The 26,302-nt window shown below is 48.9% G+C and overlaps 1 protein-coding gene across 7 annotated transcripts in view; it reads left to right on the top strand.

Moving 5' to 3' along the window:
• PRG4 (proteoglycan 4) overlaps nucleotides 1–26,302 on the top strand; it is a 189,375-nt gene that overhangs the window by 88,327 nt on the left and 74,746 nt on the right. For all 7 annotated transcript variants that reach the window (XM_075322005.1, XM_075322006.1, XM_075322007.1 and 4 more), the window contains one exon: nucleotides 2,300–2,386. In XM_075322005.1, coding sequence (XP_075178120.1) covers nucleotides 2,300–2,386 — 87 coding nt within the window. The remainder of the gene's footprint in view (nucleotides 1–2,299; nucleotides 2,387–26,302) is intronic.

Below are 26,302 nucleotides of genomic sequence, written 5' to 3'. Positions count from 1 at the left end.
GCGCGGTATGTGCGTATATTTGTGTATGCTGCGGTGTTTGTGTGTTGGGTGTTGTGTGTGTGTGTGCGGCGTTGTCTGTGTGTGTGGGTGTCTGTGTAGGGCGGTGTTTGTGGTTCCCAGTGTGTGTGTGGTGTGTTGTGCGGTGCGCATGTGGCAGTGTGTGTGTTTTGGGGGAGGTGTGCACCCCCATCGTGCTCCATCCCCCATGCTGCGCACCCCCCATCGTGCTCCATCCCCCAATGCTGCGCACCCCCATCGTGCTCCATCCCCCATGCTGCACACACCCCCATCATGCTCCATCCCATATGCTGCGCACCCTCCATCGTGCTCCATCCCCCATGCTTCGCACTCCCCATCATGCTCCATCCCCCATGCTGCGCACTCCCCATCGTGCTCCATCCCCCATGCTGCGCACCCCCCATGCTGCGCACTCCCCATCGTGCTCCATCCCCCATGCTGTGCACTCCCCATCGTGCTCCATCCCCCATGCTGCGCACCCCCCATCGTGCTCCATCCCCCATGCTGCGCACCCCCCATTGTGCTCCATCCCCCATGCTGCGCACCCCCCATCGTGCTCCATCCCCCATGCTGCGCACTCCCCATCGTGCTCTATCCCCCATGCTGTGCACCCCCCATCGTGCTCCATCCCCCATGCTGCGCACTCCCCATCATGCTCCATCCCCCATCGTGCTCCATCCCCCATGCTGCGCACCCCCCATCGTGCTCCATCCCCCATGCTGCGCACTCCCGACATCATGCTCCATCCCCCATGCTGCATCCCCCATGCTGCGCACTCCCCATCGTGCTCCATCCCCCATGCTGCGCACTCCCGACATCGTGCTCCATCCCCCATGCTGCGCACTCCACATCGTGCTCCATCCCCCATGCTGTGCACCCCCCATCGTGCTCCACAGTCACACATCAGACAGTATACACACACACATCTGATCGCATACACTCACACCCCACTTCTGCCTGTGCCCTCCGATGGGCGGTCCCAGCAGCTGTGCTGCACGCAGTGCTCCTCTGCCTTCTGCCGACACGCACACATCCGATCGCATACACACACACATCCGATCGCATACACGCACACATCCGATGGCATACACGCACACATCCAATCGCATACACGCACACATCCAATCGCATACACGCACACATCCAATCGCATACACACACACACACGATCGCATACACGCACACACACGATCGCATACACGCACACACACGATCGCATACACGCACACACACATTGACGATATTGCACATACGCGCTCACACTCACAACATCCGGAGATACCACATGCTTCCGGCCATGTGATCCTCCGGCAGGTCCTGGAAGGTCACTGCACGCACAGTATCACGGCTGAGAAGCAAGCGATATCACTGGATGTTGTGAGTGTGTGGATGTGATCTGATGTGTGTGTGTGAGGTGTGTGTGAGAGTGTGATCTGATGTGTGTGTGTGTGTCTGTTCTTATGTGTGTGCGTGTGTGTGTGTTCCGCCGCTGCAGGACCTTGATGCGCTCACCTGCTCCCGGTCGGCTTCTGGTGAGTATGATCGGGGGTCTTCTTTCTTCTGTCTTCTCTCTTCTGCACATGTGTACCGGGAGCCGGTGTACGCTGGTAAGCATGCTACACAATATTACCCAATGTGTACCATGGTTACCAGCGTACCCCGTCCCACGAACGCACGGGAGCACACACCAGCGTACGCCGGCAACCCCAGCAATGCGAGGGTATGTGTCGGCTGGGTTGCCGGCGTACGCTGGTGTGGGCTCCCGGGGGTACAGCACTCACCTGGGAGTCGGGGCTTCGTGTCGGTTCGGGGAATGCGTGCGGGGGGCGGGGCCAGAGCGAGCATGCAATGCGTGAGGGGGGCGGGGTGTGGCCGAGTTGCCAATGCGTGCAGGGGGCCGGGGCGAGAGGCCAATCCGTGTGGGGGGCGGAGCCTGGGCGAGCGGCCAATCCGTGCGGGGGGGCAGAGCCGAGGCGAGCGGCCAATGAGACGCTTGTCGCGGAAACGACAGAATTTTGGAGCAAGGCAGACAGAATAAGGCAATTATATATATAGATAAGGTAATGTATTGACAGAAAATACTTGTTTTTCACCTGCCAGATTAGGGCACCCATTACCACTGTTAGCAGTTTCTACTTCCACTAAATCATATACTGTATGTCAAATTAGCCATACCTGCAGCATGCAAACGATGTATAAATACATGAGCATAGAGCAAGCCAATAATAACCTTTATATATATATATATATATATATATTTATTTTATTTTCCCATTACCAGATCCAAATTCTGATGACAAAGATGGAAAACCCAAAAAGCCCAAAGGAACTGGTGATGAACCTGAAGACCCTGATAAATCTCCTAAAGGTACTTGCTTATGAGATATTGCTTAATAATAATAATAATAATAATATTGCTTAGTTAGAAATCTAGCGTAAAATATGTTGATGAATCTTTTCCCTTGCCAGTGTGTTAAATAATTCTCTGCAGATTTTAATGTTATAGTAGGTTGCATAAGCACCAATTATACAACACTAACAAAATTTGCATTTAAAAACTATAAAAAAAAAAAGCATGTGAAAAATACAGACAGAAGTTAAAAAACAGTATGGCCCTGATTAATCAAAGCGTTTTAGTAAAAAATCCAGTCTGAAACACTTTAATAAGATGTCAAATTTTTGTGCAACTCTTGGTTATGCAAAAGTATAGTGACTTTTGGTGTTATCACTCCAGTTTTGCCCAGCTCCACCAACATGTGCAGATCTGGGCTGGGATGTGGGTGACTCCACAGCTTGTTTAATTCAGGATGAGGTGTGGCATACCTTATGCCAGAAGTCTTACTAGAGTAAAATTCGTGATGAGGCGCATGCCCCTCATCTGACGCTCCTAATTCATTAAGAATCATGCATGTTGGATTATAAGAACATTCTATCTTCTTATAAGTGTATGTACTTGGTTGTACATTGTATGTCTTTTGATTGCAGTTTTACCTTCACAAGTTCTCACCATCTGTTTCACATTTTGGATGATGTCATTAGTGCAGCGGGGGTTAATAAGGTGGAGTTCCCACATCACCCGTGTGCAGACCGGTGGAACCCATTGTCTGTTTTATTTTCCTGCTACACCTCTCTCCCCAGTTACCATCAATGTCAAGAGGTTTTAATGAAAATGAATAAAAGAAAAAGTTTTATTATCTCATTGAGTGTCGCTTTCCCTTCAGCATCATTAGTGATTTGCATTTTACCCTTATTGGGTCTTTAAGCTGACCACCGATTAACCATCCATGGAGTCAGGATTCATAGTCAGTGAGTTTTTTTCACCCACTTTCTGGCATAGTGCTAAGTTATTTGACTTTTCTTTTTGCACACATAAACACTGGCCCAATGCATGGCACCATTTTTCTTTACACCTTTCCTATACGATCCATACCATGTATTTACATGAAGAAGAAACAGGTCCAGCTTTGGAAAGCATAGTAATTGGATATATTCAATGAAAAAAAATGTGTCTCTTTCATAGCCACTGGACTTGCTCCCTCAGACTGCGTCTCCTTTACCACAGAGCATTTTTTGCATTTGTTTTCTTAGTAAACCCATAAAGGCTTCTGTGTTGTTAATCTAATGGTGTATTAGAGAAAGCCAGTACAAGGTATATGACTAAAGGCTGCTTTACACGCAACTACATCACTAAGGAGATATCGTTGGGGTCACGGAATTCATAACGCACATCCGTTCTCATTAGCGACGTCGTTGCATGTGAAACGTACGAGCGACCGCTAACAATCAAAAATACTCACCTTATCGTTGATCGTTGACACGCTGTCCATTTTCCAAATATTGTTGCTGCTGCAGGTACGATGCTGTTCGTCGTTCCTCCTGCAGCACACATCGCTATGTGTGACACCGCAGGAACGAGGAACCTCACCTTACCTGCGGCTGCCCGCAAAGAGGAAGGAAGGAGGTGGGCGGGATGTTCGTCCCACTCATCTCCGCCCCTCCGCTTCGATTGGGCGGCCTCTTAGTGATGGAGGCGGTTCGCCGGTCACAGCGACGTCGCTAGGCAGGTAAGTAGTGTGACGAGTCCGAACGATGTTGTGCGCCACGGGCAAAGATTTGCCCATGACGCACAACCGATGGGGGTGGGTACGCTCGCTAGTGATCTTACTAGCAAGAATGCAGCATGTAAAGTGGCCTTAACACACTAAACACCAGTGATAAGCACTCCTGTATGTGTGTGGAGTGTTTCATCATATTCTTACTGTCCTCTTGGTGGCCGTTGTGTTGACAAGATGAAACTCCTGGAACACACTACTTTAAAATAACAGGAGAGACCAGGGTTGTTGAAAATAAAACTTTCATTATTAAAGAGTTCAAGTGAAAACAAGTACAGATGACAGAGGACACAATCCTTGTCAAACATATACTTAGTTGTCAACAGAGATAATTGCTTCATGATTTTGGATGCTGGTACATGGCTTAAAGGACCACTCTACCATTTTTATTGCACTACTAATTAGCTATGTTTGTGCATTGGAATACTTACTGACTGTTGTCTCAGAACTCACAATAGCGTTTCTGTGTGCAGCAGAAGTTACTTTCTCAATGTAAGTTTTTGAGACTCAAAAAGAAGGTCTCATGTTCATACATTAAAGGGGTTTTCCACTTCTTGCACAACCCTTTCTCATTCCCCATGTTTGGCCCCATTAAAAGCATATACTCACCTCTCATGCCAGCACTGTTCCAGCGGTGTCGGCGCTCACGTTCCCGCGTCTCACATGAGGTTGTGAAGTCACGTGAGCTCCACACCCAATCAGCACTGGCTTCCCTTTCCCCATCTTCAGACATATGAATATTCATGAGGAAGTGAGAGCTGCAGCTTGCCACTCACTTCCTGTGGATTACTTTTACATTTAATGCCAGGGAGGGAGGAGCTGGCACTGGGTGGGTGAGGGGATAACGTGATGTCCCAGCCTCATGAGAGCCCTAGGATGTGAGCTTTAAATGTGAGCTTTTCGTGCGAGTAGTGAATAGTACCGCTTTCAGGTTACTCGCTACTTAGTGAGTATTTCCCATTGACTTCCATTGCGCCTGCTATTCGTAATGAATATTCGAGTAGCGGACACTACCCGCTAACAGCATAGCGAGTACGAACAGTCAATTACTCACTCGACAATAGGTGCAATAAAACTAAAATTGGAATGGAAATAATGACAAATCCAACTTATGTATTTTTTTCCAACTTTTACACAAAAAAATAAAAATTAAGTGGCTATGTGCATAACATTTTTTAAAGACAATTCCACCCACAATCCACTTAAAAAAGTTGCCACAAAACACCTACGAAATTGACATAATGTACAGTAATGTCAAAATGACACTGCAGTGCACATGTTCAATCTTTTTTTAACCGCTTTATGTCAGTCAAAAGAAGTAACATGTTCATTCTTCAGGCAACTTCCACATGGAGGCCACCCACGTGCCTCCGGTACGTGTTTGGCAGTTTTCTCACGTACCGGAGACACATACACACGTAGACCTATGTATTCCTATGGTTTTGGACACACGTAAGTATTTTCGCACGGAACGTGTGTCCGTTCCGTACTTACGTGTGTCCGTGTGTTTTCTCTCTGGCATCACAGGTGTCACATGGAACGCAAACGAGTCACACGTAATGCAAACGGACCACACGGATGTGTTCCGTGTGACACGCACCGGAGAAAAGACGTGTCTGTGAGGCCACATTCAGATTAGACATGAGCATAGAAAGACTGCAGCTTTTCAGGATAAACATGTAAATTAATAGAAGATAAAAGAAAAGACATCAGGAGCAGAGCCACCGCAAAAATGAGCGAAAAAACACTGGTGGATTCTCTGGCTTTATCCTGATTCAGCTTTGTGAAAGAAAACACATGGTATGCATAGCCAAAATCATGGGGAAGATTTCCCATATTCTGATACCCATAACGTTTTTATTTTTTCATAGACAGAGTCAGGGTCGGTCTGGGTCACCGAGGTGTCGAGGAATCCCCCGGTAGGCCCTGGGTCCTTAGTGGGCCCCCTGTACTTCAAATAGAGCCCAAGGCTGGTAACCACAGGCTCTGCTAGGGCAGGGGGGCCCAGGCGGCACCACCAGCTGCAGTGCTGAGGCCGCCTGATTCTATGTCGTCCTGGTCTGCACTGCGCCAGCAAAGTCACAGTTAACAGAGGCGGCCGCGTCTGCTGTGATGTCATGCAGCGCACCCTGCACTCAGCACTGATGCTTACCAAGGATCTGCTATGGCGCCTGGGTTGTAGCTAGATCCCAGTGGCTAGCAGGACCTTCCTAATGGGTGTGATCGGCTTAGTTGGGGGGGATTGCCATGTTTTCTCCAGTCCACTATATGGTACAAGGGGGGTTTCTTCCTGGTATCAGCTATGTTGGTCCTGCCCCTTCTGATCACATGGGAATGACGTCAGCACAGGTCCTTTAGCCCACTGGAATTTAAACTCTACCATGGAGTCTGCGGGCCGGACGGGAGACAAGCTGTGGGAAGGTAAGAACTCCTCTAATGTGTGTATGTCTGTGTACAGGGTCAGACTGTGGTGCATGTCTGGGTGTGCATGTATGAGCCTGTGTATGTGTGGGCCTGACTGTGCTCTGTGTGCATGTATAACATGTATGTGCCTGTGTATTAGTGCTTGTCTATGAGTGGCCTGACTGCACTCTGTGTGCATGTATAACATGTATGTGCCTGTGTATTAGTGCTTGCCTATGAGAGGCCTGACTGCGCTCTGTGTGCATGTATGACATGTTTGTGCCTATGTATTAGTGCTTGTCTATGAGTGGCCTGACTGTGCACTGTGTGCATGTATGACATGTATGTGCCTGTGTGTCTGTGTATTAGTGCTTGTCTATGAGTGGGCCTGACTGTGCTCCGTGTGCATGTATGACATGTATGTGTCTGTGTATTAGTGCTTCTCTGTGAGTGGGCCTGATTGTGCGCTGTGTGCAAGTATGACATGTATGTAACTGTGTGTCTGTGTATTAGTGCTTGTCTATGAGTGGCCTGACTGCTCTCCTTGTGCATGTATAACATGTATGTGCCTGTGTATTAGTGCTTGTCTGTGAGTGGGCCTGACAGTGCTCTGTGTACATGTATGACATGTATGTGTCTGTATATTAGTGCTTGTCTGAGTGGCCTGACTGCGCTCTGTGTGCATGTATGACTTGTATGTTCCCATGTGTCTGTGTATTAGTGCTTGACTATGAATGTGCCTGACTGCTCTGCGTGCATGTCTGACATGTATGTGCCTGTGTATTAGTGCTTGTCTATGAGTGGCCTGATTGCTCTCTTTGTGCATGTTTGACATGTATGTCCCTGTGTGTCTAGTTTTAGTGCATGTCTGTGATTGGGCCTGACTGTGCTCTGTGTGCATGTATGACATGTATGTGTCTGTGTATTAGTGCTTGTCTGTGAGTGGGCCTGACTGTGCGCTGTGTGCATGTATGACATGTATGTGCCTGTGTATTAGTGCTTGTCTGTGAGTGGGCCTGACTGTGCTCTGTGTGCATGTATGACATGTATGTGTCTGTGTATTAGTGCTTGTCTATGAGTGGCCTGACTGCTCTCTTTGTGCATGTATAACATGTATGTGCCTGTGTATTACTGCTTGTCTATGAGTGGCCTGACTGCGCTCTGTGTGCATGTATGACTTGTATGTTCCCATGTGTCTGTGTATTAGTGCTTGTCTATGGGTGGCCTGACTGCGCTCTGTGTGCATGTATGACTTGTATGTTCCCATGTGTCTGTGTATTAGTGCTTGTCTATGGGTGGCCTGACTGCGCTCTGTGTGCATGTATGACTTGTATGTTCCCATGTGTCTGTGTATTAGTGCTTGACTATGAATGGGCCTAACTGCTCTGCGTGCATGTCTGACATGTATGTGCCTGGGTATTACCGTAGTGCTTGTCTATGAGTGGCCTGACTGCTCTCTTTGTGCATGTATGACGTGTATGTGCCTGTGTATTAGTGCTTGTCTATGATTGGCCTGACTGCGCTCTGTGTGCATGTATGACATGTATGTGCCTGTGTGTCTGTGTATTAGTACTTGTCTATGAGTGGCCTGACTGTGCTTTGTGTGCATGTGCCGCGGGCGGAGGTGGGGACGCCGTGCTCTCCCACTGCTCGGGTTCGGCTGCCGCTGCTGCTGCGGCCTCCGCTGCTCGGTGTGTCTCGAGCGATGGGCCGGATCCCGGGGACTCGAGCGGCGCTCCTCGCCCGTGAGTGAAAAGGGGGTTGGTTGTGTGGACACCACCGCTGCTCTGTATGGGGATTCCGGGAGCGGTGACAGGGAGCAGCTTTGTTGTTGTTTCTCCCCTCCGTGGGTAGGGGGTTGGTTGTCCCGGGGCCCGGTGATGGGGTAGGGGTGGATGGCAGGCCGGGTGCGGGGCCTGGTGAGGTGCAGGGTCGCGGGGCAGCGCTGTGCCGCACGGCACGGTGGTACTCACTCAGCCTGAGACGTTGACACAGTTCTCGGTAAAACACACGGCTGGAAAGACGGTTCCCATGGACGGCTGCTGTTGCTTTTCCCCGGTAGTTGACGGTGACGGTCTCTTTCCCTGCACCTAGTGTAATGTTGGTAGCGATGGGTTCCCACCAGTAACCCGCTCCCCGACTTGGATATGGGCCGGAGGAGCCCCTCTTTGCCGGCAGGCGCTGGCCCTGAGAAACTGGTGCCTTGGCGGTGGCGGTGTCTCTCTCCTACGGTTGGACGGTTGCCTTCAATCGGGACTTAGTTGTTTGGAGACCCGGAGGTCCCCTTCACTGACGGATTTGGCAAATTCACGGCGACTCCTAGCCTTGCCGGGATCCGAAAGGCCCCTGCCAATGGTGCTGGCTTCTCTTCGTATACCGGTCCGGTACCGCCGGGCCACCACCCGTCCACGGTCCTTTCAGCAACCTCCGATCAGCCTTTCCTGCAGACGGTCACCGCTGTCTGCTAACCTTGCTGTCTCTGTCCGGGGCACACACCCGGACCAACTTCAGGCTGTCAACTGTCACTTTTTCTCTTATACTTCCACTGCACTACTACTCTCTTTTCTCTCCAAACTCTATCTCTCACTGTCCTCTTCTCTAACTGTTCTGCCTGGTTTTCCCGCCTCCAGGACTGTGAACTCCTCGGTGGGCGGAGCCAACCGCCTGGCCCACCCCCTGGTGTGGACATCAGCCCCTGGAGGAAGGCAACAAGGGTTTCTGGTTTAGCTTTGGTGTACCTATCCGGGGTGTAGGGTGTGGTGGTGTCATTACCTGTGACCCCTGGCTTGCCCAGGGCGTCACATTCCCCCTTAGCAAAATGCAGACCGTCCGCGGGCTGCCCGTCAAACACCGGTTTTATTTTTCTGAAAAAAGATAAAAACGGTAACACATGCAATTATAGTAACATCATCCCACAATGGGAGGCACTTTTCTTAAACGTTACGGTAACGGTTTTAACGGTTGCGGCTGCCACTCTCTCCTACCCAAGTAACCTGGCCCTGATGCTGCCCCTAAGAAACAGGCAGCACCCCTTGACCCCAGTCCTGAACCAAGTCACCCGAGCGGGATCTGTCCTTCCCCTCCAGAGGTTAGCCACCGGTTCCGGTGGTGGCTGGGCCCCAGCCTGCTCCACTGCGGGCCCTCCCTCCAACCTGCCTCTCCGGAGGCGGTAACGGTAAGCTGCAACAAAACATTTTTATTTACAACCCACTAACGTTTGTGGTTGCCCTGCAAGTTCTCGGGCCTGTTCATAGAAGTTCCTATGCAAAAACTGTGGATGGTCCCCACGGGGACAACAATGCCGGCAACAGCCGGTTCCAAATCACGGTAGTAGACAATCAGATGAGACTTCGGTGATCATTTTCATTTTCTCATAACTTTCAACACTTTAAAACACACATACAGGTGGTCCCAACGGGAACGGTGCAACGGTGCTCCGCTGCCCTTACTCTGAGTCTTCGACATCACCTGAGGGAGGGGGCGCGGCGCTCACACGGGCCTCCTGGCTGCCCCTTAACTTGGCATCCAGCGCAAACCACCCCCTCTCCCCGCAGTGCCGGGTGTATTGTACAAGGTCCCCTGGCATCAAGTTGCGGCCTGGGTGCTCTTCTGGCAGGTGAGCATTAACGTCCCGCCGGGCTATAAACACTTCGGCCTCCAGGCCCGGTTCACAGATGAATCCATAGCCCTGGCGGACATCAAACCGCCTCACCTGCCCCTCATACAGTGGGCCCCGGACACGGAAGGTCGCTTGTCTCAGGCTCTCCTTCTCCCGTATCGTACGGGCCACCATCTCCGCCTTCCTTCTCTCTCTCTCCTCGATTTCCAGGCCCAACGGTACCGGCTCCCTGTCCCAGTACGGCGCTGCTGCGAGCTCCGGCGCACGGGTCGGGCCCCGCGGGACCTGTTGGACACTGCCCACTGCTGGTGATCTGTGTGGCAAGTCCCACGGTGACTTGGCCTTGGACGCCGCCTTGCAGCGGCAACCCGGCGCAACCTCAGCCAAGGTGTGGGGGATGGGCACAGGGGCTTTCCTCTGCTGGGCCTTCGGCACGGAGCGGGCTATCGGCTCCGGCTCGGGGACTTTCTCGGGGGATGCCTCCGGTTCGGGTTTTGGGGCTTTCCACGGCAGCACCTCCGGTCGGCTACGGGCTCCGGCTACAGGTCGGTCCGCCTGGGTGGACATGCTGGGTATCGCTACCGGTTGCGGTGGTAGCGGGCCTATTGGCGGGGTCACAGCTTCCGGGACGGGTGGCGAGGGAGGTAGCAGGGTGAGAGGGTTTAGACCGGGTCCCGCAGCCGCGATGACCGGCCCTTCAAGGGCATCGGGGCGTGGGTCACTCACCCTCCCTTCCGCAGCTTCCTCCTCGCGTCTCCGCACGGTCGCTATGACATCCGCCATGTCGGTCTCCCACTCCATGAGGATCTGCATTTTGACCTGCAGCCCCTGGTAGAGCTGCGCGGTCTGGATTTCCACCCACGCCGCGGTTTCAGGCTACGGTGCTTCGGGACGGCATCCACATGTTGCTGGCGGCTTCTCCCAGGAACAAGATGGCTGCAGAGTCCTGGCGTCCCCGCTTTTATAGCCGCGGCTACATGCGACCAGTCGCCATTTCGTCCCCCTTATCCTCTTTCCGGCCCCTCCTCTATCGGGGCGGGGTTTTGGCCTTCGCGCCTCCACTACTCGAGAAGACGCTCGAGCGGGAACTTTTCGCGCCAAAGATGGCGGCTTCTGAAATTTTCCGGCCGGACACCTCCGGCGGTAACAAGGCGCACCTCTACCCAACAGCAGAGTGGTAAGATCCTGTTCGTGACGCCAAGTTGTCGCGGGCGGAGGAGGGGACGCCGCGCTCTCCCACTGCTCGGGTCCGGCTGCCGCTGCTGCTGCGGCCTCCGCTGCTCGGTGGCTCGAGCGATGGGCGGGATCCCGGGGACTCGAGCGGCGCTCCTCGCCCGTGAGTGAAAAGGGGGTTGGTTTTGGGGATTTATTGTCCGTGACGGTTGTGGTGATTGTGTGGACACCACCGCTGCTCTGTATGGGGATCCCGGGAGCGGTGACAGGGAGCAGCTTTGTTGTTGTTTCTCCCCTCCGTGGGTAGGGGGTTGGTTGTCCCGGGGCCCGGTGATGGGGTAAAGGGTGGATGGCAGGCCGGGTGCGGGGCCTGGTGAGGTGCAGTGTCGCGGGGCAGCGCTGTGCCGCACGGCACGGTGGTACTCACTCAGCCTGAGACGTTGACACAGTTCTCGGTAAAACACACGGCTGGAAAGACGGTTCCCACTGACGGCTGCTGTTGCTTTTCCCCGGTAGTTGACGGTGATGGTCTCTTTCCCTGCACCTAGTGTAATGTTGGTAGCGATGGGTTCCCACCGGTAACCCGCTCCCCGACTTGGATATGGGCCAGAGGAGCCCCTCTTTGCCCGCAGGCGCTGGCCCTGAGAAACTGGTGCCTTGGCGGTGGCGGTGTCTCTCTCCTACGGTTGGACGGTTGCCTTCAATCGGGACTTAGTTGTTTGGAGACCCGGAGGTCCCCTTCACTGACGGATTTGGCAAATTCACGGCGACTCCTAGCCTTGCCGGGATCCGAAAGGCCCCTGCCAATGGTGCTGGCTTCTCTTCGTATACCGGTCCGGTACCGCCGGGCCACCACCCGTCCACGGACCTTTCGGCAACCTCCGATCAGCCTCTCCTGCAGACGGTCACCGCTGTCTGCTAACCTTGCTGTCTCAGTCCGGGGCACACACCCGGACCAACTTCAGGCTGTCAAATGTCATTTTTTCTCTTACACTTCCACTGCACTACTACTCTCTTTTCTCTCCAAACTCCATCTCTCACTGTCCTCTTCTCTAACTGTTCTGCCTGGTTTTCCCGTCTCCAGGACTGTGAACTCCTCGGTGGGCGGAGCCAACCGCCTGGCCCACCCCCTGGTGTGGACATCAGCCCCTGGAGGAAGGCAACAAGGGTTTCTGGTTTAGCTTTGGTGTACCTATCCGGGGTGTAGGGTGTGGTGGTGTCATTACCTGTGACCCCTGGCTTGCCCAGGGCGTCACACATTTATGACATGTATGTGTCTGTGTATTAGTGCTTGTCTGTGAGTGGGCCTGACTGTGCGCTGTCTGCATGTATGACATGTATGTGTCTGTGTATTAGTGCTTGTCTATGAGTGGGCCTGACTGTGCACTGTGTGCATGTATGACATATATGTGCCTGTGTCTTAGTGCTTGTCTGTGAGTGGGCCTGACTGTGCACTGTGTACATGTATGACATGTATGTGCCTGTGTATTAGTGCTTGTTTATGAGTGGGCCTGACTGTGCTTTGTGTGCATGTATGACATGTATGTGTCTGTGTATTAGTGCTTGTTTATGAGTGGGCCTGACTGTGCTTTGTGTGCATGTATGACATGTATGTGTCTGTGTATTAGTGCTTGTATGTGAGTGGCCTGACTGTGCACTGTGTGCATGTATGACATGTATGTGCCTGTGTGTCATGTATGTTCCCATGTGTCTCTGTATTAGTGCGTGTCTGTGAGTGGGCCTGACTGTGCGCTGTGTGCATGTATGACATGTATGTGTAATAACATGTTCTGCAGGGGTGGCACCTGTGTCTTGAACGGATGGCGGCGTGGATTTCTCCCAGTCTGCTGGGTTGGCCAGGGCCCGCCACCATTCTTCATCGTCAGAGCCCTCTTCGAGAGTAACAGGAACGGGCACGGGCACCGTCTCCGAGGTACATTGTCTGGTCCTGTCTTCTGAATAGCAGGGCCTCAGCATATTACGATGCAGGATGAGGGTGTCGCCTCTTCGCTCACCTCTCACTTCATATACTGATCCGTGGGGCGAGATTCTTCTGATCACAATGTACGGCTCTGTTTTCCAGCGCTCGCTCAACTTGTTTCTCGGGTGCTTCTCTGCAACTAGTACTCGGTCCCCTGGCAAGAACGGGGTTTCACACACAGGTTTCCGCTGTGGATGTGTCTTTTCTTGCAGTCGCTTGGTGACAATTCGATGGATAGTCTCCAGCCGTCGAAGGTGACAGTCAACCCAGGAACCCACACTCTGACCTTCACTGATCTCGGGGGGAGCCAGTTTGAGCTCTTCTATGCCTCTTCCGGCTCTTCCAAACAGTAGCACGTACGGGGTGTACCCAGTGGTGGAGTGGACACGATTATTGTACGCCCACACGAGTTCTGCGAGATAGCCGGGCCAGTGATTCTTGCGATCATCCTCTAACGTGCGTAGCATTTGTAGGAGGGTCCGGTTAAATCTCTTGCAGGCTCCGTTGCCCTGTGGATGATAAGGCGTAGTCCTTGACTTCTGCATTCCGGAAATCCTTTGCAGCTCTCTCATGACACCGCCCTGAAAGGAAGCCCCTTGGTCGGAATGTATTCTTTTGGGGCAGCCGTACACCCGGATAAAGTCATCACTGATGGCTCGAGCAGCTGATTCAGCCGTCTGATCTCTGGTGGGCGTCACCACCGCAAATTTGGAGAAGTGATCTGTCATCACAAGGCAGAACTGATAGCCCCGGTGGGAGTGACCAATCTTCAGATAATCGATCATGAGTACTTCCAATGGCTCTTTGGTTGCAATAGTCTGTACTGGTGCTGGGGGAGCTTTACTTAACTCACAGGAACGGCACAGTTTACAGGCCTTCTCTACTGCCTGAAGCATCTGAGGACAGTATACTATTCTTTGCAACCACTGGTTAGTTTTGTCCGGTCCAAAATGGGCTCCCTTCTCATGCGCATCTCGGGCCAATGGTACTGCCATCTTCTGGGGTATCACTACTTGCCACCGCACTTCCAACTCTGTAGCTAGGTGCACCTTCCGATACAGCATCCCTTCTTGCACCGACAGCTTATCCCACTGGCTGAGAATCTGGAGGGCCACGTGCGACAGCGTGGCCCGTATTTCCTTTCTAGGCTTGCGCTGCTGGATCACCCACTCTTTCACTTGAAGCAGTTCTGGGTCAGATGACTGGATTTTCACCCATTCCTCTCTGGTTTGGCCAAGCAGGCGTGATGTCGTGCCCGACGTAATTTCCAGCATACGAGCCTATACCAATTGAGCGGTGAATTTACTGAAGTCCGGAATTTCGTCTTCCTCCAACTGTTCATCTCTTTCCCCCACTGGGGCTTCGGTGGTAACACGAGAAAGGGCATCCGCATTCTGATTTTCATGCTTGGAGCGGTACTGCACATGATAATTGTATCTGGAGAGTCGTGCCAGCCACCTCTGTTCCATTGCTCCCAGTTTGGCGGTGGAGATGTGAGCCAGGGGATTATTATCCGTATAGACTTCAATTTGGGCTCCCGTGAGATATTCCGAGAACCTTTCGGTTTTTGCCCATACTAGTGCCAGTAACTCCAGCCAAAAGGAACTGTAATTCTCAGGGTTGCGCTCGGCTTCCCGTAACGTCCGACTTCCATATGCAATCACCCGTTCAGTACCATTCTGTACCTGGGCCAGTACTGCACCCAGGCCGTAGAGGCTTGCGTCTGTATACAACCGAAAAGGGAGGTTATAGTCTGCATAGGCAAGCACAGGGGCGCTAACCAAGGCCTCTTTCAATCGGTGTAAGGCTTCTGCTTGTCTTGGTCCCCTGCAAATTTTCTGTGCTTTTGGTCCTTTCGCTGTCCCTTGGAGCAATTCGTGCAAAGGTTCTGCCTCCTTTGCGAAATCTTTGATAAAGCGACAGTAATATCCAGCTAGCCCCAGGAAAGCTCGAACCTCCCGCACTGTGCTGGGTGTGGGCCATTGTAGCACTGCTCTCACTTTCCCATCGGAGGGCTGTACGCCGGCTTCCGACACCTTGTGTCCGAGATATTCAATCTCTTCCTGAAAGATCCGGCATTTTTTTGGTTTCAGTATAAGCCCATGGGCCCGTAACCGCTGAAACACTTGACCCAGGATTTCTAGATGTTTTTCGAAGGTTGCAGAATACACTACTATGTCATCCAGGTAAATCAACGTGGCCTCGAAGTTCATGTCTCCAAGGCAACTTTCCATGAGGCGCTGAAAAGTTCCTGGGGCATTATTTAGTCCAAACGGCATGCGATTGAACTCGAAGAGTCCCATGGGTACAATAAATGCGGTCTTGGCCTTGTCTTTCTCTGCCACAGGGACCTGCCAATATCCGCTGGCCAGATCAAGGGAGGAGAAGTAACGTGCCTTTCCCAGCACCGACAGGGACTCCTCTATCCGGGGCAGAGGGTAGGAATCACGAACCGTGCATCCATTAAGCTTGCGGTAGTCAACACAGAAGCGGGTAGACCCATCCTTTTTCTTGACCAGCACGATTGGGGCAGCCCATGGACTCTGACTTTCTCTTACCACCCCGCTCTTCAGCATCTGCGCCAAGAGCTCTTTCACCTCTTGGTAGTACTTTGGGGATATTTGTCTGTACCTTTCCCTGATCGGTGGGGCATCTCCCGTGGGTATTTCATTCTGAATCTTGTCAGTACAGCCAAAATCTTCTGCGTGACGGGAGAATGTGGCTTGATTCTCCCAAATAAAGTCTTCTATGGCTTGGGCTTGCTCCGAAGCGAAGGGGCTCAGGTTCACTCCCATCTGCCCTAAGATGACGCGACTGTTCCACTGATCAGTGGGTTTCTCTTTTCTTTCCATAGAAACAGCCCAAGTCCAGGCTTCCCCTGCCATGGGCTGCAATTCAATCAATTCTGCGGTCGCCACCTCTTCAGGCGCCAGGTAGACATGGGCCAGAACAACTCCCGAGGTCAAGGTGTAGGCCTGTTCACCGGTGTTCACGCAACGGAAAGGGACTCTTCCATTTCTTACTGTTGCTAAAGTGCGAGCCACCAACGGTTCATCTCCGTTCTCTTCACCACGGTAAGGCTCCACCAACACCTCCATCCCCTCGAGTGTACGGTGGGCTCCGACTGGCAAGGTGAGGACTGTCTCATGATTTGGAGGTAGAGTAATTGTTGTCTGTCTTGGGACTCGAACCCTCCTCACCGGGTAGCGGCTCCCACCATTCCTCCACAGTCCTCGGGCACGGATAAGGTGTTGGAAGACCTTTTGGGCGGGCCTGTTAGCAACTGTCGTTTTCCAGTAATCACAGCCCCCCTTGTTGAAGAGCAACTGGTCTAATTCTTTCAGGACGTTCATACCCACGATAGCCGGCACCTCTCTGTCGTACCGGCCCTCCGTTAACACAATCCCTTTTTTGCCTAAGTTCTGGCCACATGCACGTATGTTCATCCACACGACTCCTACAACCGGAATGGGAAGATTGTTTGCAGCCCTCAGTTTGATATGTGCCCCTTTGTCAATGGATACAGTTTGTCCAAAATGTTGGTAGAAGAACTGTTCTGGCATGGTGGTCACTTGGGACCCAGTATCCATCAAGCATCTTACTTCTTTCCCTTCAAATTCGGCCATGATCGTCGGCGTGCTGGCTGCTATATCTTCAGGGCGTTGGTTTTCTCTAAGCTCAGTTGGTCTCCCCGCCATGTGCCCATCCATGGAGGGAGGCACTAGTTTAACGGCGGTCTTTCTTGAGACGTCTTCCTCTCCGGACAGTGTCGGAATAAATGGTTCTGATTTCCACAGTTCCAACACTGGTACTCTCCAGCGGGTCTCGATCGTCTCTGCTCGATCTGTCCCCTCTCTTCTTGATAGGTATGCGTACGGGTATTTGGCCGCGGTGCTGTCGTTCTTACTTCTGACGTCGGGGCTTGCATATTCTTCAGCAACTCTTGTAGAGCAGTAACCGTCTCTTGTAACTGATCCACTTTAGCCTCAAGTTGGCTCGGTTCTCGGTTTTTCTCACCCGGGACTATCTTATGCATACAAACTTCTCCCCAGGCGTTCTGCGGGTCGCAATTTTCAGTTTGTGCGCGGGAGACTGCTTCTTCCAATATCTCCTGGAAAGTTAGTTTTTTTTCTACCCTGAGCCGTTCACGAAGGGCACCTTTGATCTTTGGGTTATGTAACCCACGGAGGAATTGATCTCGTAGGGTACGGTCAGCATAACCGGGGGTTTGTGCTAGCTCTGGCTCTGCTGTAAGCATTTGTCTCATTATTCTCTGGAGTGCATTTGCATACTGTGGCAGACCTTCTTCTTCACCCTGCAGCCTGTAGAACAGTTGTGCCTGCAAATCTCCTGCTTCTGGTTTCCCGCCATACACTCTCTCTAGAATCTTCACCACCTGCTCTAACGTCTTTCGTTCACTCTCAGGGCGCAATAAAATAGTCTCTTGAGCATGGCCTTCAAGGGCAATCAACAATATCTCCCCTTGATTTTCTGCAGTCACTCCTGCTACTCTCAACATGCCCCTCACTCTCTGCGCCCAGTCATGGAGAGGTACATTGTTGCCAGTAAATTTTGGTATATGGGTCAGCATAGCCCCCAGGGACAGCTGCCTTGCTGGTATTCCCCCATCAGGTTTTATTAGAACACCTCCATCAGCGACACCCCCCTGTCCGTCCATGGTTCTGTACCAGCCTGCGTATCCTGCCGACTACGCCAAATGTAATAATCTGCAGGTAACGGGATACGCAAGGACTGCACGGAACCACGGCGTTTAATCAATGCAAATTTAATAACATATTGCACAACACAGGTGGAGGAATAGCGCGGGAACGGAGGGAGAGAAAAGCAGGAAGGTGCACAGCAGTAGATATAATGTAATATACATACAATCACTTTGAATAGCTTGTCAAGGGTGGGAAGCCTCAGATTGCACTCCCAAAAGCAAAACACAAAAATCCTTATTAAACAAAAAAACCGCAGAGTCCTTGTTATCTTACTCGTATAACACAGTGCAGACTCTTTTCCTATCTGTCCCTAACTAAAAGTAGTGTGCAGTTGTGCACACTTAACTGTAGGCTTCAGCGTGGGGTACCTCGTCACCGTTGGGGCCCGTGTTCCGCCGCAGACACCTCTAAAGTTCAGTCTTTGTCCCGGATCTGTAATTTGCCCGTGCTGTCTGGCACCTCGCTCCACATCCAGCCTTTCTTGGATCTGTGTCTTGGGGAGATGTCACGCAACACTCAGGTACTTGGACCTTGTTCAGCAGGGCAGAATGCGGCCTTGCCTTCTTCAGCACGTCCGAACACACACACCTCAGCATAAACAGCTACCAAACAAAACTAGCTCCTCTTCACATCCTGTTCAGACTGTACCAAGTAAATCAAGCAGCAGGGGGTTTGTGCCCGCTGTTCTTTGTTTTGACAGCAGGTGGCAGCATAACAAGGAAAAGTCCACAGTCTTCTAACCTATATATGTAAATGTTAACAGGTCTTACATATGTGTCTGTGTATTAGTGCTTGTCTGTGAGTGGGCCTGACTGTGCGCTGTGTGCATGTATGACATGTATGTGTCTGTGTATTAGTGCGTGTCTGTGAGTGGGCCTGACTGTGCGCTGTGTGCATGTATGACATGTATGTGTCTGTGTATTAGTGCTTGTCTGTGAGTGGGCCTGACTGTGCTCTGTGTGCATGTATGACATGTATGTGTCTGTGTATTAGTGCGTGTCTGTGAGTGGGCCTGACTGTGCGCTGTGTGCATGTATGACATGTATGTGTCTGTGTATTAGTGCGTGTCTGTGAGTGGGCCTGACTGTGCGCTGTGTGCATGTATGACATGTATGTGTCTGTGTATTAGTGCTTGTCTGTGAGTGGGCCTGACTGTGCTCTGTGTGCATGTATGACATGTATGTGTCTGTGTATTAGTGCTTGTCTGTGAGTGGGCCTGACTGTGCTCTGTGTGCATGTATGACATGTATGTGTCTGTGTATTAGTGCGTGTCTGTGAGTGGGCCTGACTGTGCGCTGTGTGCATGTATGACATGTATGTGTCTGTGTATTAGTGCTTGTCTGTGAGTGGGCCTGACTGTGCTCTGTGTGCATATATGACATGTATGTGCCTTTGTGTCTAGGTATTTGTGCTTGTCTGTGAGTGGGGTTAACTGCGCTCTGTGTGCATGTATGACAAAAAAACAAATCGTGATGAACAGCTGAAAATACCTAAGCCATAATAAAAGATGTGCTTCATGCTGGTGAATAACCAGGTGGATGGAAAGAAAAAAGCACCAGCATATGTATATATAGAGCACACCACTAATACATGACAATGAAATAACCTTATTAAACACTACACATGTTACAAGTATACAAATAAAACCATTTAAAACCACGGGGTATGAAACTCCAATAGAACTATCAGTCACCCAGCTAAAATATAAACAATGTGAAAAACTGGAACCCCAGAAAAGTCAATAATGCTGTACAATAAACAATACAAATATAAAGGCATCAATAGTGTGTAAGGCACATATAAATAATCAGGACTACAAAATCAGGTCTGTTACACCCAAAATCCACATGATATGGAATATTAACTAACATAGCCAAGGGTCACATAGAGCATGAAATGCCCTATGGTACCTCAAGGTGTATATGGAGTCCAGCAAAATGAGAATGTCCACAGATAAGACTGCGTTCACACTTCTGTTGTTTTGCATCATCAGTTGCAATCCGTTGTGTGACTGAAGCAACGGATGCGTTGCAGATAGTGGCACAACTGATGTGAGTGATGCTGCAATAAAACAATCCTTTGTTTGTTTTTTTACTGTTTTACCGGCAGCCAGCTATTGTGAACGATCAGCTGACCACCCGGCGGTTTGGCCACCGATAGAGAAAGAGAGACATTGATTTCAATGATTAAACACAAGAGAAAACAAAAGGATTCCACTGCTCAAAAAAAGTTACATGCTGCGTTCCTGCCGTCTGACCGTCAGTCGTTCCATGACTGATCCGTCATGCGGCGGATGCAACGCAAAGGCCATCAGTCGCAATCCGTCGTTCATACAAGTCTATGGGGAAAAAACGGAATCCTGCAAAATATTTTGCAGGACACCGTATTTCCTCAAGGCGACGGATTGCAACTGATGCAAAACAACGTAAGTGTGAAAGCAGCCTGACACTGGCTGGGGGCTAACCCTACAAGTATTGTTTCTTTTTAAGCATTATTGACTTTACTGGGGTTCCAGTTTTTCACATTGTTTGTATTGTGGCTGAGTGACTGATTGTCTTAATGGGGGGTTTCATACCCCGTGATTTTAAATGGTTTTATTTGTATGCTTGTAACATGAGTGGTGTTTAATAGAGTTTATTCATTGTCATTTATTAGCGGTGTGCTCTATATATACAGCTCTGGCAAAAATTAAGAGACCACTGCAAAATTTTCAGTTTTTCTGATTTTTCTCTTTGAGTAAAATGTAATTTTTTCTTTTATTCTATAAAGCTACTGACAATGTCACCGAATTTGTTTTTTATTCATGACCATTATTGTAGTATTATTCGGTCACTATGTGGTCTGGTCATGAGGTGTTGGTATTTGACTCTTGTATGTGATTGTTTTCTGTCACTATGTGGTAATATGTGGTCCAGTCACGCTATGGTGGTATTTCTCCCTTGCATGTGGTATTATTCGGTCAATATGTGGTCTGGTCACAGTGTGGCGGTATTTCTCCCTTGTATGTGGTTCTATTCAGTCACTATGTGGTGGTAATATGTTGTCTGGTCATGGAGTGGTGGTATTTCTCCCTTGTTTGTGGTATTATTCGGTTAACCTGTGGTCTGGTCACAGTGTGGTGGTATTTCTCCCTTATATGTGGTTGTATTGGGTCACTATGTGGTGGTAATATGTTGTCTGGTCATGGAGTGCTGCTTTTTCTCCCTTGTATGCGGTTGTATTTGGTCACTATGTGGTGGTAATATGTGGTCTGGTAATGGTGTGGCAGTATTTTTCCCTTGTATATGGTGGTTTTGTTTTTGGGACGGTAGATTGTGTTGTGTATGGATATCACATTTTCTCTCTATCAATAAGGGAAGGTTATACGAGCAGCTGCGGTCTCCTGCGGAGGAGACTTGTGGACGTGCAGGTCAGGACTCACTGCTTCCAAGATGCAGTGAGTCCTGCTCATGGGCACATACCCTGAAGGACATAACGGCTAACGGGTATTTGCATTTAGCTGTCAGGTGTGCCCCTAGAGTCAATTCCCCTGGTGGGCCCCAGACACCCCATTCCGACCCTGGACAGAGTTGTATGGGCATATTCTTTGTATGACAAGCTGTATTTTTAATAGAGCCATCATGGGTACATATGACTGTTTGATCCCATTTTATATTCAAATCTTTTCTGAGCCTAGATGGGCAAAAACTAACAATTTTGGTATTATTTTTCATATTGTCCTTCTTACAGCATTAATTGAGCAGGATAAATAATGGATATAGTAAGGGTGAATACCCTAGGGATATATAGCTCTATATATATATATATATATATATATATATATATATTTTTTTATTTTTTTTTAATGCTATTACTTTTGCACAAAAAACAAAATCAGAACTTCCAACACTGTTTTTTCTAAAAAAATATTTTACATCTTTCATCATGAGGGAAAAATAATAATGTTATTATATGATTTGTTATGGACTTGGCGATACCAACTATTTTTTATTGGGAAAAGCGTGATTTTATGGCTTGTGCTTCAACTTTTTCTTTATACATTTATTATTTTTTTTTCATTTACATTGTAAGCTATATTAAGGCTGCATGCACAAGATGAGTTTTAGGTGAGTTTTTGACGTTGCATCTTTTCCTTGTGTCAAAAACACACTTTACTCTGTGTGCCCACAATGAGTTTTTGGAGAATTTTGGATTGTGCATATTTTCAATGCACATGTGATCAGCATGGTGAAAAGAATTAAAACATAACTTTTATTTAGCTACTGTTAAGAAAGTGTTTGTGCTAAAGTGCCAATTAAAAAAGCATATGAAGGACCAATTCAAGATGCTTTTGAGCAATTTAGAACTATATAGACTGAGAAAAAACAATCTTGAACTCTTGTATCCCAAATGGAAAGCGCAGTCTTAAACACTAAAGGATATAGAAAGTACTCCCTTAGGCTCCCTTCACATGCCCATGGAAAAAACAAATGTTTTGCACGGTCCGTGTGTAGATACATACGGTATGTCCGCCCTTGTGTGTGTTCTGTGGGCTGTTCGTGTGCTACCTGTGAGACATCCGGATAGCACATGTATACTTACTTGTCTTCAGCGCTGCTGTCTCCTGCACTGCTGACAGACATTTCCTGATCAGCAGGCAGTGCAGTGAATATTCATGAGCATAATGAGCAGGCCTGGAAGGAAGTATGACAGCAGCGCCGGAGACAGGCAAGTATAAACAGACATTTATTTTACAGTGTTTAATCCGGTACCACACTGATGTCACAGAGATCACATCAGTGTGTGGGGTCTGTGTGGCATCTGTGCTGCCGTCAGAAAATGGATATGTTGCCGTGTTGTGCACATGGACATGTGTATGCTCCACGTGGAAATTAAGTCCACGTCAAAACATGGACATGTGCACAAGCCCATTGGTTAATGGGTCTACGTGTGTGCGTGTCTCTGGTACTTGTGAAAGCAGATGTCACACGTACTGGAGACACAGATGTCAATTGGGTATAAAGACACTCACATGCATTAACCAAATTATATCATGCAGTGAAAAAGGTAAATAACATTCTTACCCATAGTGCGGACAGTTCTCAAGGTACAAATGTCCTCAGTCTTGGTTACACCACTTGCAGCTCAGTGAGAAGCTAAAGCTGCACAGCATAAATCAGCATCCCGCTCCACTGATACATTGCAATTGCAATGCACTGCTACTACATAGGACTACTATTCTCCACTCTCAAATTGACCCTTTGTATCTTGATCTGCATATGTGAATGTAAATGTGTTTTCAGAACCAAATCAAAGAGGCCCAGATGATGATGATAAAACGAGAAAACCCAAAACCCCAAAAGACAAGGAAGGTGATGGCCCTGATGATACAGGAAAGCCTCCTAAAGGTTAGCCGGTTTGTTCACATGTTGCAGATTTGCTGCCGATTTTCCATTACAATTTGCGGGAAATCTACAGCGGAATACAGTAACAGCAGTGTGGATCCGATTTCACAAATCTCACCCACACACTACTGATAAATTCTGTGCATGGATAATTAAATCCGCAGCATGTCAATTTTACCCACAAATTTGTATGTGGATTTCACACTTTGCAATGGATAAAGTGAAATCAGCAGCAAATCATAGCAAAATTTACATGTAATAAATACAGTATATACACACAAACACACACACTCATATACAAGCTCAGAGGAGGGGGCATTTTAGGAGGCCCCTATAACAGTATGTATACAACTATGGTGACACCTCCTAATAGTCTACGATATAGTGGTAGACTCCAGTCCTGCAGTGACTTAAGTTACAAACAAAAAACGGGCACAAAAATGCCAAAAGAATTTTTTCAAAAAATGTATCTTTATTAATAGTTTACAAAATCAACATCAAAATATAAATTGTAACCATATCAATATGTTATGCAATACATAAGAGGTATAAGATAAGGACCAAAAGTAGGGTTGAAACATTGATATGGCTACTATTTATACCTGTCTGACTGGTTTGTCAGTTCTCCATAAGGAGAATAGTCTTCCCCATGGTCCCCACATAGCTTCTCATAAGCCAGATCAGATACCCTCACTTTGCACTAACGAGGAAAAATCACCCCGAAACACCGTGTCTGCAAATTGGGATTCTGATCTGGCAAATAAATCCTAAGTCTTATGAACAGGCTTGTTTAAAAAGCCACATTTGACTTTTAGGATTACTACTTCCAATAAGTGGCGCTAGAGTTTGTTTCCTTCCTCACTGGAGGGACAATTTGAATAATTTCCAGAGGGGCATTACAGCTATAAGTCCCCTTACTGACAGCCAGAGTGGTTTGTCAGGTCTCCATAAGGAGATTAGTCTTCCCCGTCACTGTTTGCAGTCACACATGCTGTCTGTGTATGTATATTGGTGTAAAAATAAATAAATAAAAAAATTGGCGTTGGGTCCCCCATATTATGATACCCAGCACAGATAAAGCATACGGCTAAAGGCTGCAGCCCCCCAGCCATGTGCTTATCTTGGCTGTGTATCAAAATTAGAAGGGCCGCATGCTTCTTTTTAAATAAATAATTTTAAAAGAACAACATGCCCTCTCCACCAAGTTTAATGCCCTTCTATGATAAAGCCGACAGCTGGTGGCTGGTATTCTCAGGTGGGGGAGACCAATTTTTTTTTGGCCCTCCAACTTAAAAATAGCAGCCTGCAGCTTCCCAGAATTGTCACCTCCATTAGAGGTGACATCACTGAGTTTAATGAGGTCACCTGAGTTCAGTTTCACTGCTGTCACAGGTGGAGGACCGTGGGAAACTCCAGTTGTGACAGCAAATGAACTGAGGGACATCACTACTCATCGCTGTCGCTGAGCCATTCTTTCCCTGAAGCCCATAGAATACAGTCATGTTCTGTGCCCACGTGCTTTGCCTTCAGTATGTAGCAGAGCTGGAATCGTTGTGGGACCTTGTGTGTATTATGTTGAAACTGGGTGTTTTGGGGGTTAATAAAGGGGATAAAGATGGTGGGATTTTTTGTATTGTATTTCAAATAATTAATTTTTTGGGTGTTTGTGTTTATTTCTTTTCACTTACAGATTAGTAATGGGGAGTCTCATAGACCTTCCACATTACTAATCTAGAGCTTAGTGGCAGCTGTAAGCTGTAATTAACTCCTTTTTACCCCGATTGCCATCGCACCAGGGCAATCGGGATGAGCAGCGTAAAGTTCCGTGATTGTTAAATCTAATGGATGCGACAATCCTGGGTGCTACAGGCTGCTGATTTTAGGCTGGGGTTCCCTATAAGCATGGGTCTCCTCATTCTGAGATTACCAGCCCCCAGCTGTTGGCTTTATCATGGCTGGGTATCAATAATACTGAGGGGGACCGCACAACGGTTTGTTAAAATTATTTATTTAAATAATTTAAAAAAGCCACATAGGTTTCCCCTTATGTTGATGCACAGTCAAGATAAGCACCCAGCTGAGGGCTATTTGGGACCCTATGCCAATTTTTTATTTATTTATTTTTACACAAATATACATACACAGACAGTGTGTGTGATTGCAAGCAGACAGACAAAGTGTCACACAGGGTGAGGGTGCGGTATGACTGCAACCAATCAGAGATGCCGGGACTGCCGGTGGGTGGGGGAAGCAGTGCATATGCATGAGGTTAATGAGCGGCCCCGGAAGTAGTGTTACACACGTGCAGAAGATCATGCTTGCTCTAATCCCCCTAGCCCATCTACCACCATTTTAAAGCGCTGGATTTGGGTCATGATAGACTTATATGGCTACCGGTATCAGAGCCTGATATCCGGGATCAATTCAGGGCCAGAATCGGTGTTTCTTTTTAAACTCTGTTGGATCCATCGATCCCGGGTATCTGCGGGTCCCATCACTAATAATGACCAAACAGTAATTCCTATGTTGTAGAATGGTACCCATGCTGTATGATGGCCCCACACTGTATGTTGGCCACCACAGTAGTCACCACACTGTATTATGGACGGCACACTGTATGATGATTCCCACAATTGTCTCCAGATCAGTAGTGTATACAGTTACGTGTTTACAATTAAGAGTGACTCTTTCTCTGGGTGGGTTTCTCCAAGTGAGTTGTTGGGGTGACCCGCCATCACTCCGGGTAGCTACACTACTGATATGCAGATAAATATTACACATGTCCATACCTTTCATGTTAATCTTTGAATTCTAGACATGCTGACAGCATCTTGGTGTCATTCCATATTCTAATGCCAAGAGGTGGAAAATAGATAAGCCACAAGTAA

This window comes from Anomaloglossus baeobatrachus, chromosome 8, assembly GCF_048569485.1.
Source record: "Anomaloglossus baeobatrachus isolate aAnoBae1 chromosome 8, aAnoBae1.hap1, whole genome shotgun sequence".
In the NCBI taxonomy this organism is placed as follows: Eukaryota; Metazoa; Chordata; class Amphibia; order Anura; family Aromobatidae; genus Anomaloglossus; species Anomaloglossus baeobatrachus.
This window is presented reverse-complemented; position numbering and strand designations above follow the sequence as displayed.